This window comes from Sorex fumeus, unplaced genomic scaffold (genome assembly GCF_029834395.1).
Source record: "Sorex fumeus unplaced genomic scaffold, SorFum_2.1 ptg000226l, whole genome shotgun sequence".
Taxonomy (NCBI): domain Eukaryota; kingdom Metazoa; phylum Chordata; class Mammalia; order Eulipotyphla; family Soricidae; genus Sorex; species Sorex fumeus.
In genome coordinates this window covers 176,651-193,324 of record NW_026606283.1, presented here as the reverse complement: position 1 = coordinate 193,324, position 16,674 = coordinate 176,651, and the positions used below count along the sequence as shown (strand labels likewise).

Here is a 16,674-nt window from a genome sequence, read left to right as displayed (position 1 = left end):
TGTACCTAGGTCGAGAAGTCAACATGACAAATGACCTGGCACCCGAGCTGCGCAGGAGGAAGAGGGCGGCTTGGAACGCCTTCAAGAACATCAAAGAAGTAGCTAAGAGGACGAAGAACCTCCGGCTCCGGGCACATCTCTTTGATTCCACTGTTCTTCCTGCATTAACATATGCCTCAGAGACCTGGGCCCTACGCAAACAAGATGAGAACGCCATTCAGGTCTCCCAAAGAAGAATAGAAAGAGCTATGCTTGGAATATCACGTTTCACTCAAATGAGAGAAAGAATCCAGAGTTCCGACATCCGTCGACGATCAAGAATCAGGGACGCTGTCTCATTTGCCAAGGTGTCAAAAATCAGATGGGCTGGTCATGTAATGAGATTTAAAGATGACCGCTGGACTAGAGCTGTTACTGACTGGATTCCACGGGATGTCAAAAGACCGCGTGGCTGCCCACCTACCAGATGGGCAGACTTCTTCATCAAGACCATGAACGATCGGTTTGAGGCTCTTCATATTCCCATAGCGAACAGATGCCATTGGGCTACACTAGCACGCGACAGGGACAAATGGAGACATTACTGGCGCCCACTTGAGCAAATCTACGACTAACGGGAAGTTAAGTGATTTTAAGTGATACGTATATTATGTATATATAAAGCCATATATATTTCTGGACAAAACTGATTTCATTTGAGGGACTGTAATACTGGGCTTTTTCTTACCAGAAAAAGAAATTAACCTCTTTAGCTCGTAGTTTTAATTAAAATAACAGTTTATTAGAATAGAAATGACCTATTACTTCAAGAGCAGCTTAGCCCTTTTCCCTGTGCTAAACAACTTTATGTAAGCGTGCACTTGAATAAAGTAAATATATTTTATATAAAAGGCCCTCCCGTTGATCGTCGATTTGCTCAAGCGGGCCCAGTAACGTCTCCATTGGAGACTTTGTTGTTACTGTGTTTGGCATATCGAATACGTCACGGGGAGCTTGCCAGGCTCTGCCATGCGGGCGAGATACTCTCGGTAGCTTGCCGGGCTCTCTTGCCGGACTCTCCGAGAGGGGCGGAGGAATCGAACTCGGGTCGGCCATGTTGGCTGCATGCAAGGCAAACGCCCTACCGCTGTGCTATCACTCCAGCCCCATATATATTTCATATATATATATGTGTATATATATATATATATATGCTCGAGCGGGCCCAGTAACGTCTCCATTGGAGACTTTGTTGTTACTGTGTCTGGCATATTGAATATGTATATACACAGGTTTCTTTTTTTCTTTTCGGGTCACACCTGGAGATGCACAGGGGTTACTCCTGGTTCTGCACTCAGGAATCACCCCTGGTGATGCTCGGGGGACCATATGGAATGCTGGGAATTGAACCCAGGTTGGTCGCATGCAAGGCAAACTCCCTACCCGCTATGCTATTGCTCCAGCCCCAAATATATAAAGTTTTAAAAGAAATTCTCCAAAATCACCATACAGTATGTAATTGGTAAATGGATCCATCTCAGAACCATCTGGAAAATTCTTCCCCGTAGCTTTGGGCTGGAGCCTCTGGGTGGCTTGCCCCCTCTCTGGCCGGCCACTTTACTCCCCTTCTCTCATCTCTAGGGCAGCCCCAGTGGGTGGCGACCCATCGAGTCAACTGGCAACTGCTTGCAGAGTCAAGCTGGTGGGTGTGAGCCCCCAGCAAAGCTGAGAGTAGTGGGCTGCTGTTGCGTCCGCATATACTGCATCTGCCTCCTGATTTCCCGGGGGTGGGGGCGGGGCTTCTGTCCCCCCTCTGCAGGCCTGGGAGGAAAGGGCAGGAGTGACCTTCTCAGGACACTATTGGGCAGTGGTTGCAAATCGGTTCCACCTGGAAAGCAACCTGACTTCTGTCCAGGGAGGGAGAGAGTCCACATCCAGGTAACTGCTACTGCGGACAGCTGAGCACAAGAATGGAGTAGCCCAGCCCTGAGCCCACCCAGGAGGGTGGGCCGTGCGGACCATTAGCCTGAGATGGGGACCAGCCTTCCGCCTTGGGGCTAAGCAGGATCTCCATCTTCCTGAGGATTCCAGCTCTCTCCTGTCTCCCAAAGCCTCCCAGACTCCCTTCACCCCGCAACAGCATCAAACCAGGGCCCCAGACATGCAAACTGGACCCATGTCTCAGCGTGCGCTATCGGTCCCTCTGACTGCCTTTTGTTTTCTCTTTCCTGTGCATTCGCGTCCTTTCCAAATACCACGTTTTGGGGGCCAGTCTGTTCCCGGCTGTCTGTGGCCCAGCGCGACTTTGGCTGCATCATGACGGTTTTCAAGGGTCTTCAACACATTCTTGCCTCGGGAAATTCAGCAAAACCAGCACACTTGCCATCTTTGAAAATTTTTGTTTTCATTAGAAGGTACTTTTTTTAAAATTTTATTTTACAAGGTAGTTCACAATATTGTATTACATTTGAGCGATAGTACAGTGGTAGGGCATTTCCCTTGCAAGCCGTCGGCCCAGACAAGCCAGGTTCAATTCCTCTGCCCCTCTTGGAGAGCCCGGCAAGCTACCGAGAGTATTGCACCCGCACGGCAAAGCCTGGTAAGCTCCCCGTGAAGTATTCAATATGCCAAACATAGTAACAACAAGTCCCACAATGGAGATGTTACTGGGCCCGCTCGAGAAATTGATGAACAATGGGAGGACAGTATTACAATATTCAAACACCAATCCCACCACCAAATTTGGGATGTTTCCATCTCAAGCCCTAATCTGTCCCAAAGCACAACCAAAATAATATATTTTGTATTGTCTCACCCGCACGGCAAAGCCTGGCAAGCTCCCCGTGACGTATTCGATATGCCAAACACAGTAACAAGTCTCACAATGTTACTGGGCCCGCCCGAGCAAAATCAATGAACGACAGGAGGACAGTGACAGTGAGAGTGATTGTCTGTTATGAAGAACCTCTGAAAATGCTTACAAAAAAGTGTTGATTTAGGAAACAGTGTGACGATCATTCTATTTTGGCAGCGGCCATTAAGACACTCTTTAGGATATCACTAACATATTGTTGAAGGTTGAATGATGTGAGCTTTTGTATATGTACATGAAAATATGTATATATGCACATGTATATATATATATTTCCCTCAATGCTCTGTTGCCTACTATCTGAACCCCATGATATGTGGTGTGGTACTTACGGAGAATGGGTAGGAAGTGTATTATGATGTGTTGCGCGGCCACATTTGCAGCCATGCAGTCCAAGAATATGTTCCCTCGTGTTGACCCGAGCATGTGGGGAAGCGGCCTTAAGCATGGCGGCCGTTGGGTTCTGGAAGTGTTTGGCTGCTGGGGCTGGGTCTCTTGGGGCAGAGAGGGCTGGTCCCGTTGAGCCCAGAGTCCAAGGTCACATAGTTCTGCACTTACAAGGTACTTTTTAAAGATAAACTTTTTATGCCTAAAGAAATTACTCTGGGGGCTGGAGCAGTAGCACAGCGGGTGGGCGTTTGCCTTGCACGCGGCCGACCTGAGTTCGATTCCCAGCATCCCCTAGGGTTCCCCGAGCACCGCCAGGAGTAATTCCTGAGTACAGAGCCAGGAGTAACCCCTGTACATTGCCGGATGTGACCCAAAAAGCAAAAAAAAAAAAATTAGTCTGGACACTTCACCTATGTTACATCACTTAATTCTCCTGACAGCCAAGGAGAAAGTTGTTCGTCATTTGACAGATAAAGACACTCAAGGTGAAGGGTCAGGCAGATAGTACAGTGGAGAGGGTGCTTACCTTGCACACAGCCAACCCAGGTTTGATCCTAGGCTCTCCCTGTGATCCCTGAGCATGCCCGGAGTTATACCTGAGTGCTGAGCCCCAAATAAGCCCTGAGCACTGTGGGGTGTGGCCCCCAAACACAAAATACCTGTTTACTGGGGCCAAAGCTATTGCACAGCAGGTAGGGCGTTTACCTTGCATGTAGCTGACCTGGGTTCAATCCCCAGTGTATATTTACTAATGGGCTGTGGCGCTTTATCTCTCCCCACCCGTGTTCGGCGGTCTCGGGCCGCTTCCCCAACCCCGGAGAGGCCGATGAATGGGTAGAGGAGGACCAGGCTGGTTGGTGTCAGTTGCTGTTTGTTTCAGTCTCATCTCCATTCACTTCTCATTCTCCTCCTGCTTCTTCCTCCCCCTGCCCACTCTTCCCGCCTAGTTAAATCCTCCTCATGAGGAACCCCTGGGGGTAACAGTTACACATAGTGTCACCTTACAATCAGAGGATGTAAGGTCCTTTCCCAGGGGACGCTTCTTCCAGGACAGATTCTTATAGCCAACAAGACGACTGGCCTAAGGGCAAATATGGGTGTGTTTCTCCTCTCCTTAGTCGTGCAAACATCACTGTCACTGTCATCCTGTTGTTCATCGATTTCCTGGAGCAGGCACCAGTAACGTCTCCTTCATCCTAGCCCTGAGATTTTAGAAAGTGCCACATTCGAGGCACTTTCAGGGTCAGGAGAATGAGACCCATCATTGTTACTCATTGTTACTGGGTTTTGGCATATTGAATGCGCCACGGGGAGTTTGCCAGACTCTGCCATGTGGGCAGGATACTTTTGGTAGCCTGCCGGGTTCTCCAGAGTAAGAACTAGATAATAAGATATCGTGGCCGCGAATGCATTCTGTTCTCTTCTGGGAGCTGGGTCTTATAGTCTCTGGGTCTTGGCCGTTGATGCATTGATGGGATTACACGGCGCCGGGGGCAGTTGGTGGGTGTAATGCCGACATACTGGAAGATGGGGGATCTGGGTGGAGGAAGCCAAGTCCTGATCCGAGCAGGCTTGGAGATCTCAGCCCCAGGTCCCACATGCCTGGGTTCCTCTGCTGGTTCCTTCATGCGTGAGGCTCGTCCGAATGTGTAGAGAGTGGTCTCAGCATGGATGTGGCTGGTTCCAGAGGTCTTCGGCTGCCGGGGCTCTGCTCGGGGCAGGGAGGGAAGCTCAACCCACCGCCCCCCTCCAAGCGACCCCGATGAGGACAGCCAGGCACAGGGGCATGTAAACATTCATAATATTAGTCATTTTGTATGGACATAGACACATTAAGCTTATAGAATTGCTCTCCTGGGACCATCTCACTATAGATCTCAGACTACAGTGCTCAGGCCAGTTTAGTCTTCCTAATCCTAGCAGGGTCCTAATTTCGTTGTTACTTTTTGGGGTGCTAGGAACCGAGGGCAACTGAGGCTGAAGTCAAGAAAGCAGATGACTGGGAGAGAATATTATTCGGAGTCAATTGACTCCCAAGTTACAAAAGCATAATATTAGCTGTCTTCTTGTGTCTACACAAAAAGGACATTACTTTAAATTATGCAAAAGGACATAAGAGAAGGAGAAAGGCAATATTTCACTCAGAATACAAGTCAAGTGTCCTCAGAAGGAGCTGACCTTACAAGTTAACAGAGTCTGATTGGGGGGGGAAGGTGATAGACAGGTTGGGGAAGAGAGCACAGAGAAGTTACAGATAAGCACAGAGGAATGGGAGTGACTTGCGAGCACTGTGACAGGTGTAGCCCAATAAATCTAAACTCCCTGTGGCAAGGGAGAAAGGACAAACCAATGTTATCTTACACCCCCGCATCCCATCTGGTCCCCCAAGTACCACCAGGAGAGATTCCTAAGCACAGAGCCAGGAATGACCCCTGAGTGTTGCTGGGTGTGACCCAAAAACTAAAAAGAAAAAAAAAACCTGATTACCAAGGCATTACACAATCAATAAATAGCACTAGTAGATATTCAAACCACAGCCCTAGTACCTGATCCTGTGACCTAAATGCTGTTATTTTTTTTTTTTTGCTTATATAGCTTTAGAATTCCAAGTTTCCATAAGATTCAAGTACCTTTTCAAAAAATCAGAAAACCGCTCTATTTCAAGAGGACTTTTTTTTTTAGTAAGAAATAGATAAGTTGTTTGGATGACTTACCTCTAGACAGTGATTCAATACTTGAGTTTTCAGTGGCAAACTTTAAATTCTTTTTTCCTCTCTGGCATATTAATGCTATTCAGAATATTTGTTGCTTGGTTTTGGTTTGTTTATCTTTTTGTGGGGAGGGGGGCTTTACACCTGGTGATGTTCAGGGGTTACTCCTGGCTCTGCACTCAGGAATTACTCCTGGTGGTGCTCAGGAGACCATATGGGATGCCAGGGATCGAACCCATGTCGGCTGCATGCAAGGTAAACGCCCTCCCCACTGGACTATCTCTCCGGCTTATTGGTTTGTCTTTCTTTTGGATTTTGCAGCACACCCGGTGATGCTCCAAGCTTAGTCCTGGCTCTGCACTCAGGGGTCACTCCCGCTGGGGTTCAGGGAACCCTATGGGGTGCCGGGGAGCAACGGCAGGATGGCTGCCTGCAAGGCAAACCCTCCCCCTGGCTACCGCTCCGACCTTGCTGTCCAGTTCATTTTTAGAAATGAGTTGTTTTCATTTTCATAATGGTGAAATGCACTAGTGAAGTTTAAGTTTAATTAACCACATTAGTCACGGTCACGGTCCTCCCGTTGTTCATCGATTTGCTCGAGCGGGCCCAGTAACGTCTCCATCATGAGACTTGTTGTTTCTGTGTTTGGCCTATTGAATACGTCACGGGTAGCTTGCCAGGCTCTGCCGTGCGGGCGAGATACCCTCAGTAGCTTGCTGGGCTCTCCAAGAGGGGCGGAGGAATCGAACTCGGGTTGGCCATGTTGGCCGCTTGTAAGGCAAACACCCTACCGCTGTGCTATTGCTCCAGCCCACATTAGTAGCACTGTTAAATAGATTGGGTTTTTGTTTTTTTGTTTTTTGTTTTTTTTCCTTTTAGGGTCCTACCCGGTGATGCACAGGGGTTCCTCCTGGTTCTGCACTCAGGAATTACTCCTGGCGGTGCTCAGGGGATCCTGTGGGAAGCGGGCGGTCTTTCCTTGTCTGACGCTTTCCCTCCAATCCCTTACAGGTCCCAACCAAGAAGCTCAAGAAATATGAGAAAGAGTACCAGGCCCTGCGGGAGAGTCAGCTGCAGCAGGAAGACCCCATGGACAGATACAAGGTGGGTAGGGCGGCTCGGGTCCCCTATACCCCCCTCGGCGCCTCCTTGTCTGGTGTGTCCCCCTGTGTCCGTGCTGAGCGTTCAGGTGTGTGCTCCCGGCGGCCAGCCGTAAACCATAATATCTCTCTTCTTCCAGTTTGTATATTTGTAGGTCACTCCTGTTGCATTTATACTGAAACTCTTCATCAGACGCTCAGAGAGGGGAAAAAACGAAAGTGGCTCTCGACTACTTTCAAAAATGAGGAAAACGGGAAAAAGGCAAAGTACTGTTTTAGCGGTCCACAGGCCCAGCCAGAGACTTTTAAAAGGACTTTTTTTGCAAGACGGGCACAAGAATGTTCCAGACTTACCCGTGTCTGTGGCACCTGTTAACAGTACAAACTCGTTCTGAAAGAAAAATAAAAAAGCGCAAAGTTCTGTGGAGCACAACGATGGTGTTTGTCCTAACTCTCCTTCCCACCAGTCTCCAGAGGTACTTGACTGATCTGCAGTTTCAGATGACCCCTGTGTACTGTGATCTCGTGAGCGGTCATCAGTTCACTGCATTCAGAAAGATGGATGGGCTGGGAATTAGCGATATTATTCCCGTGGCACAGTGCTAGGGGACGTGTCCTCTTCTGTGGTTGTTCCCCCCAGATCATTCTTCACTGATTTCCTTCCTACTCGAGGCCCTGCCCGCAATAATACTGCAGCGTTAGTACTTCCTTCTCTGCCTTAATAAAACTAGCTAAAGAATAGGAGGTCCCCCAGACTACTGCGTTCATTCCCTATGGGCACAAAACAAGGTTTGAAGCAAATTTCTTTATTTTGTTTTTGCTTTTCTTTTGAAGCTAATTTCTCCACTATCATTCTCTTAATAAAAGCAATTTCCCGGGGCCAGAGCGATAGCATAGCAGGTAGGGTATTTGCTTTGCATGCAGCCAACCCAGATTCGATCCCTGGCATCCTATAGGGTCCCCCCAAGCATGGCCAGGAGTAATTCCTGAGTGTAGGGCCAGGAGTGACCCCTGAGCATCGCCAAGTGTGACCCAAAAAAGGCGGGGGGGGAGCAATTTCCCCTCACTTCCCAGGAAAACTAATTTTAACGGAACTCATGTAAAGGTAAAAAGGTAAAGGCCCTCCCGTTGATCGTCGATTTGCTCGAGCGGGCCCAGTAACGTCTCCATTGGAGACTTTGTTGTTACTGTGTCTGGCATATCGAATACTCTCGGTAGCTTGCCGGGCTCTCCGAGAGGGGCGGAGGAATCGAACTCGGGTCGGCCATGTTGGCCGCGTGTAAGGCGAATGCCCTACCCGCTGTGCTATCGCTCCAGCCCAATAGCCCAATAGCACGGAACTCATGTAGTTTGAATAAAGTTTGCAGTAGCAATCTTGAAATATTAATGATGTCAAGTGAAGTTCCCACCCGTTTTGTTTGTTTTTTAAGCCATACCCCGAGATGTTTGGGGCCATAGGAGATGCCAGGGATCGAACCAGCTGCGTGCAAGGCAAGCACCTTGCCCCCAGACCTATCTCCCTGACCCTGAAGCCCTTTTCATAACTTGTATCCCTATCTTTGGTATGGCTGCTGTTGTTATGAATAACATCTGAGAAAATAGCATTCATGAGAGAGAGAAGTGAAGTACCTTTAAAATCAGACAGATTGAACTTGATATCTTTTTTTTTTAAGTCTTTTTGTGTCAAAGCAAACATGCATGTATGTAGAATAATGTTAATCATTTTTGTTTTTGAGCCACACCTGGTGGTGCTCAAGGCTAAATGAGTCAGTCTGCACTCAGGGATCAACTCCTGGTAGGGACCATACATGGTGCCAGAGATTGAACCTGGGTTAGCTGCATGCAAGGCATGTGTCTTACCCATTGTACTTTTTCTCTGGTCCTAGTGCAGATCATTTTTTTCAAGTACTTATCACACAAAAAACTATGGATATATATATAGTTATTTTTTTGGAGGAGGGATCAAACTAGAATTAAACTGTTTTGTTTTGAGAACACACAATTTAAAATTTGGTTGTTGTGACCTCTTGTTTATACCTATCAGGTACCGTCTTGTTATTTCTGTGAATTGTGTTATAATGTATCAATGCATTATTTCACTAATTGCATCATACCTTTTCAATAGTATCAGGCATTCGGACCGGTGGTCAACTTGGTAAAATTACATCGTCACATAAAACTTACATTTTCAAAGTGGCATTTGCCAGCATGGTTCCCAGCCGTCCATGAATTTAGCCTTTCGCTGTCTGATTTAAGAAGGTGACTGTAATTACCTGAAGGCAGGAGAGTGTCTTTTGAAAAACCTTTATAGGGGCTGGAGCAATAGCACAGCGGGTAGGGTGTTTGCCTTGCACGTGGCCAACCCAGGTTCGATTCCCAGCATCCCATAGGGTCCCCTGAGCATAGGTAGGAGTGATTCCTGAGTGCAGAGCCAGGAGGAACCCCTGAGCATCGCCGGGTGTGACCCCAAAAGAAAAAAAAAGTAGTAGCCAATTCTTATTCATCATTTACCAGTTGATAGATAGTAATACTTCCAAAGCTAGTCAGGGCATTTGCTTCCCATGTGGGGTCCAGTTCTGATCCCCAGCAACTGATGGTCCCTCAGCCAGACAAGGGGGAGCCCTGAGCACCTCAGGGGGTGGCCCCCCAAATTAACAAAAAACAGTATTTTCTGTTTAAAGAAGAAATTACTTCCTTTTGGAGACATTTAGTTGTCTGCAATGTGTAATTTATTGAGTCACCTTTTTAGAGAATTGCAGCCTTCACCTACTTCTAGAAGGTGATATGCTGATCTCGTTTAATTAAAGAATCACTTGCACAAATGTGGGTTAAGGCTTACCGAGTACAGTTAATTAAGTCCCAAAGCATAACGAAGGTTGTGTTAATATCTGTTCTAGAGGGAAACTCCACGATGGAATCAGAAATGCATAAATTCTCTTGGGTTTGGGACACAGACAGTATTATATACGTAATTTCTAATTGAAGTATCTTGTCCGTGTTCAGAATAATTAAATTTAGAATGTTGAACTTTTTTTCTTGAGGTTAGACGTATTTTTCACAAATGTAATTCAAGTAGGAAGAAAATGATTTTTTTCTAAGTTTAGAGTTCTTTTGGCACAGACTAATTTTTGTAAACCCGGTGCCCCAACATCGAATTTAAAACCCAGCTCTATCTAGAGTAAAAACAATTCAAGAGAAATACTTACAGTAAAGCTTATTCATACTTGCGCTATATTGCCGTCTTTCCATATGTAATGGAGTAAGTCAGATGATCTCATTTTGTTTGTAACGTGACATGTGAACGATGTTTAAATCATGCCGAGCTTCTTACCTGGAAAAGAGAAAGTTCCCCTTTGACCCTTCAGTTTGGGACCCTTCCTTCCCCATCGAAGTCAAGAAGTGAATCCACCTCTGAAAATGTTTTTCTAAAGTCAAGAGAACAGACTTACGTTTTATTGTTCTTCCATAACAACAAAGGCTGTTGCTGGCTTCTGGAAATAACTGCATCATGAAACAATGTGTTTTTAGTGACGAGCAAGAGTCGAATCATGGACAGGCCGTCAATGGGCAAGTGGTGGCAAGTGGCAGCTGGTGGAGCTGGTTTGAGATGATGACGGTTGGTTTCCATGGTGCTTGTAGGATTGGTTCTACTTAACACGCCAGGGCGCGTTTGACACCCACTAAGAGTTTCTAAGGATGTCTAATGTCTTCAAAATTAGCTCCCCCCAAATTGTCTTCGATTGTGAGTAATGTTTCTGGTCACTGCATTGTACCTGAGCGAATTAAGTACCTTGCTCACCCGTATCTCTGTTGCCCATCACCACTTGCTTCTCACAGTCCAGCAGACTCTGGCTCGTGGGCCCAGGGTAGAAGGTTTTGGTGGCACTTGGCCACGCACACGTTTGCTTCTTTACAGACATTTGGCAAACCAAAGTTTTTACTCTTTTGCAATGACAGTGGCAGAACTAAGTTATTTTAACCACGGCCTCAAGGCCGAAAATATTTGCTCAATGGCCCTTGACTGAAAGTTTGCTGGGGACGCCTGGTTTCCCAGAGTACCCAGGATGGCCTGAGCCCCACCAGGAGAGATCCCTGAGAATCACCAGGTGTGGCCCCAAAACAAACAAGGGCTGGAGCGATAGCACAGCAGGGAGGGCGTTTGCCTGGCACATGGCTGACCCAGGTTCGATTCCCAGCATCCCATAGGATCCCCCAAGCACTGTCCAGAGTAATTCCTGAGTGTGTTAACCAGGAATAGCCCCTGTGCATCACCGGGTGTGACCCAAAAAGAGAAAGAAAAAAATTTTTTGCTGCTCCCTGTGCTGGAAAATAAGCTAAAATTGTGTTTGCATTTTTTGTTTTTGGTGCTGGGATAGGGCCTGTGGCCTCAAACATGGAATCATGTGGCAGCTATGCAGAACCACACCCTTGGTCCCGGAAGCTTTTTAAAATTGTGGAAGAAATGCAGTTTGGTATGCCAGTCACCAATCAGGACCAGCAAGATTTTTTTTTTTTAACATTTGAAATTTTCAAAAATTTCCCCAGAAAGAGAAAATTGATTATCTGGTGTAAAAGAAGACAGAGATTTCAACCACCCACATTTTCTTGTTCAAGTTTTCATGTAGATGTTTAAACATTTCCTGTGTCTGGATGTCGAGAAATGGTTGAGATCATGATGAGTAATGAACCTTTCGGAAGAGGTATCCGACAGAAAGTATGAACGAGAGGACACCTTTGCTGGCAAAACGGTTCTGGGTCTTTAAGAAAATTTTTCCTCCTGATCCTTTAAAAAAGCCTGCGCCAAGGTTTAAAAACACTGTAGCCTCCGACACAGCCAAAATACTGAGTTTCTAGACCAACCCTCCCCTGTCACTGTTTACTTCAAGACTTTGTGTCTTCTCTATAGACTGCCAGTTCTTAATTCTCGGCTCCCTCGTCTTGGAACAAATGACGTTCTCCATCCTTTATGGGGTTATTCTGGTGCCTAAACAGAGCTGGCCTGCCAGGCCCCTGGCCTCTCATGGAAGGAAGTTCCTTGCACCAGTGTTAGTAATGCCCTACAAACAGCTCAGAGCGTTGCTGGCTGTCCACACCCAGCCCGCTGCGGGGAGGGGGCTGGGTGCTCCTGAGTTGAGACATGCCCTCTGGCTTGCTGAAAGGAAAGTGCCCGTCCCCGAGAGAGGTCAGTGTGTCCCAGTGTGTCCCCGGAGAGAAGTCAGTGTGTCCCAGAAGTCCCAGGAAAACTGAACTAGCATTAACAAGTGTCTGTTCCTGTTATCGCCTGAATGTTTTAGGAGGTGTGCGGTGTCGTTGGATGTTCTTTTTTTTTTTTTTTTTTTAAAAAAAAAAAGGTTGTATCTATGATTGAGAACGCTATGATTGAGTCTGTGACTTTTGAGGAGGTAAGTTTTGAATCTGTGTCTGTGTGTGTATCTGCGTCTGTCTCTGAAAATGCAGTATCCTCCTCCCAAAGCGACTTAGCTCACTTCCCCGGGTGGAGTTCCCCGTGATTCTGGTTCAGGCCGTGTGTCACTTGGGTGCCATGGGGTTTTTTTTTTCAAAGTGACCATTGAGTTTTAAGGCTGATGTCGTGGAGTCTTTGCCTGAAGGGGAAGTGTTTGCCTCTCCCGGCTTAGGATAAGTGACTATCCCCTCCCCCTCGCTGAGGTTCAGGACTGACCTCTCTCTGGGCAGCCCTTACTGTAATTTCTCAATGGCCCCAACCTAGTTATCTGCATTTCTCCAGCCCCCCATCAAAACCCTCTCACCCCGTTCTAGCAGAAAAGCAAACTTGCTTGAGACCATTCGTTTGGGAAACTTCTGCTCCTCTGGAAAGGCTGGAAAAGAGCCAAGCCAGTGTCTTAACCCTTGGGCAGGGTGGGGAAGTGGTTCTCGGACTTTCCCCTGTGTGTGTGTGGGTTGGGGGTTGTGCTAAGGGGTCCTGTTAGCCTGAAGCCCCGGCTTTGGAGGACGATACTGCATTTTGGCCTGTGGCTGGCTTCTCTGTGTCTGAGTTCGAGCAGGAGGGCAGGGCGACCCTCCCACCCAGCTGCTTGCTTTGCGAGCTGGACTGAAGCTTCCTGCTAAAGCAAACGCCAGCAGGGAGGCCCCTGGCGGGAGGGGTGTAGGGGGGCTTTCTAGACACCCTCTTCCACTTAGGGTCCCCGTCTCTGTGTCTGTAAGGAAAACTTTGAGGGCCATGGTCCTGAGGAGTGTGAGTTTGGCCGAGTTCCCCTGGTCCTGCATGACACAAGCCTTTGCTCAGTAGAGAAGGAAGCTAGGGTTCATTGAGGGGGCAGGTGAGAGGCTTAGGTCTGGGTAGCACAGCTTCTCGGATGCCCCAGCCCACTTGGTATGTCTTCAAACACTTTGACCCAAGTCCTTTCCCATGGTACTGCTTGCCTTTAGGAGGTAGAGGTGAACTCAGTACTGAGTACTGAGTATCTGTAGCTATCACCCGAGAAAGCTGGTGGCCACCATGTTCTCCCTTGTGATGAATTAGCGTGACTGTGGGAGCACTTGAGCCTGGCACTCTGCAGAGAGAACTCGGGAGAAGGGGGAGGAGGTGTGAATTCAAGCATGGAGGCCGGGTGGGGGCCATCCTGGATGGGGCAGCCAGGAAAAGGGGTCTCGGCGTGACCCGGGGGGTGATGACTCCTCCAGGATGGAACTCGTTTCTGGGCAAGGGGCAGGACACACCAGCTCCCGCTAGAATTTGGGACCCTTAGGGCTGGAGCAATAGCACAGCGGGGAGGGCGTTCACCTTGCACACGGCCGACCCGTGTTCTATTCTCAGCATCCCATGTGGTCCCCTGAGCATCACCAGGAGTGATTCCTGAATGCAGAGCCAGGAGTAACCCTGAGCATCGCCAGGTGGGACCCAAAAAGAAAATACACACACACACACACACACACACACACACACACACACACACAAAGTTCAACTTACCTTTTAACTTTTTAAAACAGTTTTCCAAACCCATCTGTTCAAATATCCTTTGCAGAAAACCTGAGAACCTTTGAATAGCACAAAGACCACCCAAAAATGGCCCAATCCCCACAGATTTTTTTGCTTTTTTGCTTTTTGGGTCACACCCAGCAATGCACAGGGGTTACACCTGTCTCTGAGCTCAGGTATTACCCCTGGCGGTGCTCAGGGGACCCTATGGGATGCTGGGAATCGAACCCGGGTCAGCCGCGTGCAAGGCAAACGCCCTACCCGCTGTGCTATCGCTCCAGCCCCTCCCCACAGTTTCATGCCTGTTTCGTACATTAGCAAGCGGAGTTTCCTAGTTCCTTGGTGGGCTCACCCACGCGGGGGCAAGAGCTTGCTTCTCTGGCGCCTGGATGTTCTCGTGCTCTGGGATTCCGTGGACGGAGAAGAGAGGGTGGAAGTGGCCGGGGATTGTTCTCTCTACTCCAGTTTGCCGACAAAGGGGCCTGCTTGTGGCATGGAGCGAGGGCTCCCGTCCCTGAAAGCAGCAAGAGACAGAGACGGAGGCGGAGAGACAGAGACACAGAGGCAGAGAGACAGAGATAGAAGCAGAGAGACAGAGATAGAAGCAGAGAGACAGAGACAGGTTTCTCTTCTTCCCGTGTCCAGCGCTGGGAGCTTCTGGAGAAGGACACGGTCACATAACACAGCTCGCCTGGACACTGAACGTCTCCCAGGTGCCCACAGCCTGCTGAATTTCCGCGACAATACAGTATAGTTCCCGCGGCAAGCGTGTGTGCAGTCTCCCGGTCTCACTGCAGCAATGGGAACATCTGCACGCCCACTGGGTCCCCGTCCCCAAAGCAGCAGGACCCCAAGAAGGAACTGGCTCCGCTCACACGGGCCTGGGCATTTGAAGAGCAGAGATATTTTTACTGAACGAAGGAAACCATCAGGGGCTGGAGCGATAGCACAGCGGGGAGGGCGTTGGCCTGGCACGCGGCCGAGCCGGGTTCGATCCCCAATATCCCATGGTCCCCTGAGCACCACCAGGAGTGATTCCTGAGTGCAGAGCCAGGAGGAGCCCCTGGGCATCGCCGGGTGTGGCCCAAAACAAAACAAAAAACAAAAAAAGAAAAGAAAACGTCAGCCAAGTTCTGAATCAGTCCCTTGATTCCGAGCTCTCAGAGCCAGTAACCTCAGTCCTGACTCCGGGAGCACTGGGGAAAACTGTCCCCTGGGCCGGGGTCACCCCTGCTCTGCCTCAGTTTCCCGTGAGACCGAGGGTGGGACTATTCTCGCGCTTCAGACAGGAGCTGCCCGAGAACGGCCACGCCCGTGTGCAGGGTCTGCACGACACGAGCACCACTCACCCGTGTGGCACGTCTGCTTTGTGGCACGTCTTCAGTCGAGGGTGTTGGGGGCGGGGGCCAGCCGTACCCCGCACCGCCAGCTCCATCGCTGTTGTCTCCAGACAGCAGCTCGCCTCTGTCACCTGCTTCCGTGGCCCCCTCCACAGCTCACTGGCCGTTGCTTGGCGCCCTGGGCTCCCTCTCGGGGTCTGGCCGTGGTGACCGCGCTCACGCCGTTCCGGGCCTTGCTCTTTCTCTGCAGAGGGAGAACCGGCGGCTGCAGGAGGCCAGCATGCGGCTGGAGCAGGAGAACGATGACCTCGCCCATGAGCTCGTCACCAGCAAGATCGCTCTGCGGAATGACCTGGACCAGGTGACGTGTCCGGCCACGATGTCCTCTTGGAGGTCACAGTGGTAGTGGATTGGAGCGGGGAGGGGGCGGCTGGCACTCCCTGGCCGGCTAGCGGGTGCAGGCCCTGGACAACGGTGTGGTCAAGGCCTGTGTCCCTTCTCGTCATCGTAGTTTCCCTAAACTCAGGGCAACTGCAGTGATGGGGAGACTCGGTGAGTTGTGAGAACGTTGCCAATGGCAGCCCCCACTCTGCTCCTTTGGGGGGTGGGTTGCCTGTTCCGACTGCAGAATCTTCCCTTTGGGTCCCATGACCAATATCTGCTTTTGACAAGACCCACCCGGTCATGTCTGTTGCCATTTTTGAGGTTGCCCGTGATTTAGCATGTTCTTAGCCCACTCCCTAAATCTGATTACTGGAACCAACTGTTAGGTTGGTTTTTTTTTTATTATTTATTGTTGTTGCACAGCAGGTAGGGCGTTTGCCTTGCACGCGGCCGACTTGGCCGACCTGAGTTGATTCCTCCACCCCTCTCAGAGAGCCCGGCAAGCTACCGAGAGTATCTCGCCCGCACGGCAGAGCCTGGCAAGCTCCCCGTGATGTATTCGATATGCCAGACACAGTCACAACAAAGTCTCACCATGGAGACATTACTGGGCCCGCTCGGGCAAATGGATGAACAACACAGTGCTACAGTGCAGTGTTGTTGTTTTTGCTTTTTGGGTCCCACCTGGCGATGCTCAGGGCTGACTCCTGGCTCTGCACTCAGGAATCACTCCTGGCGGTGCTCAGGGGACCCTATGGGATGCTGGGGATCGAACCCAGGTCGACCACATGTAAGGCAAACGCCCTCCCTACTGTGCTATCGCTCCGGCCCCAGTCCCGGAGTTTTTCTTTCTTTCTTTCTTTCTTTCTTTCTTTCTTTCTATCTTTCTTTCTTTTGCTTTTGGGGTCACACCCAGCAGTGCTCAGGGGTTACTCCTGGC

The 16,674-nt window shown here is 49.3% G+C and overlaps 1 protein-coding gene across 4 annotated transcripts in view; it reads left to right on the top strand.

Annotated features, from left to right (window-relative positions):
- The window catches only part of RABGAP1L (RAB GTPase activating protein 1 like), a 393,084-nt gene that overhangs the window by 361,645 nt on the left and 14,765 nt on the right, over positions 1 to 16,674 (top strand). For 3 of the 4 annotated variants that reach the window (XM_056108612.1, XM_056108614.1, XM_056108615.1), the window contains 2 exons: positions 6,964 to 7,056; positions 15,601 to 15,711. In XM_056108612.1, the coding sequence (XP_055964587.1) occupies positions 6,964 to 7,056; positions 15,601 to 15,711 (204 nt within the window). Of the gene's footprint in view, positions 1 to 6,963; positions 7,057 to 7,192; positions 7,470 to 15,600; positions 15,712 to 16,674 lie in introns of those variants that run through there. The other variant, XM_056108613.1, reaches the window with a different exon arrangement.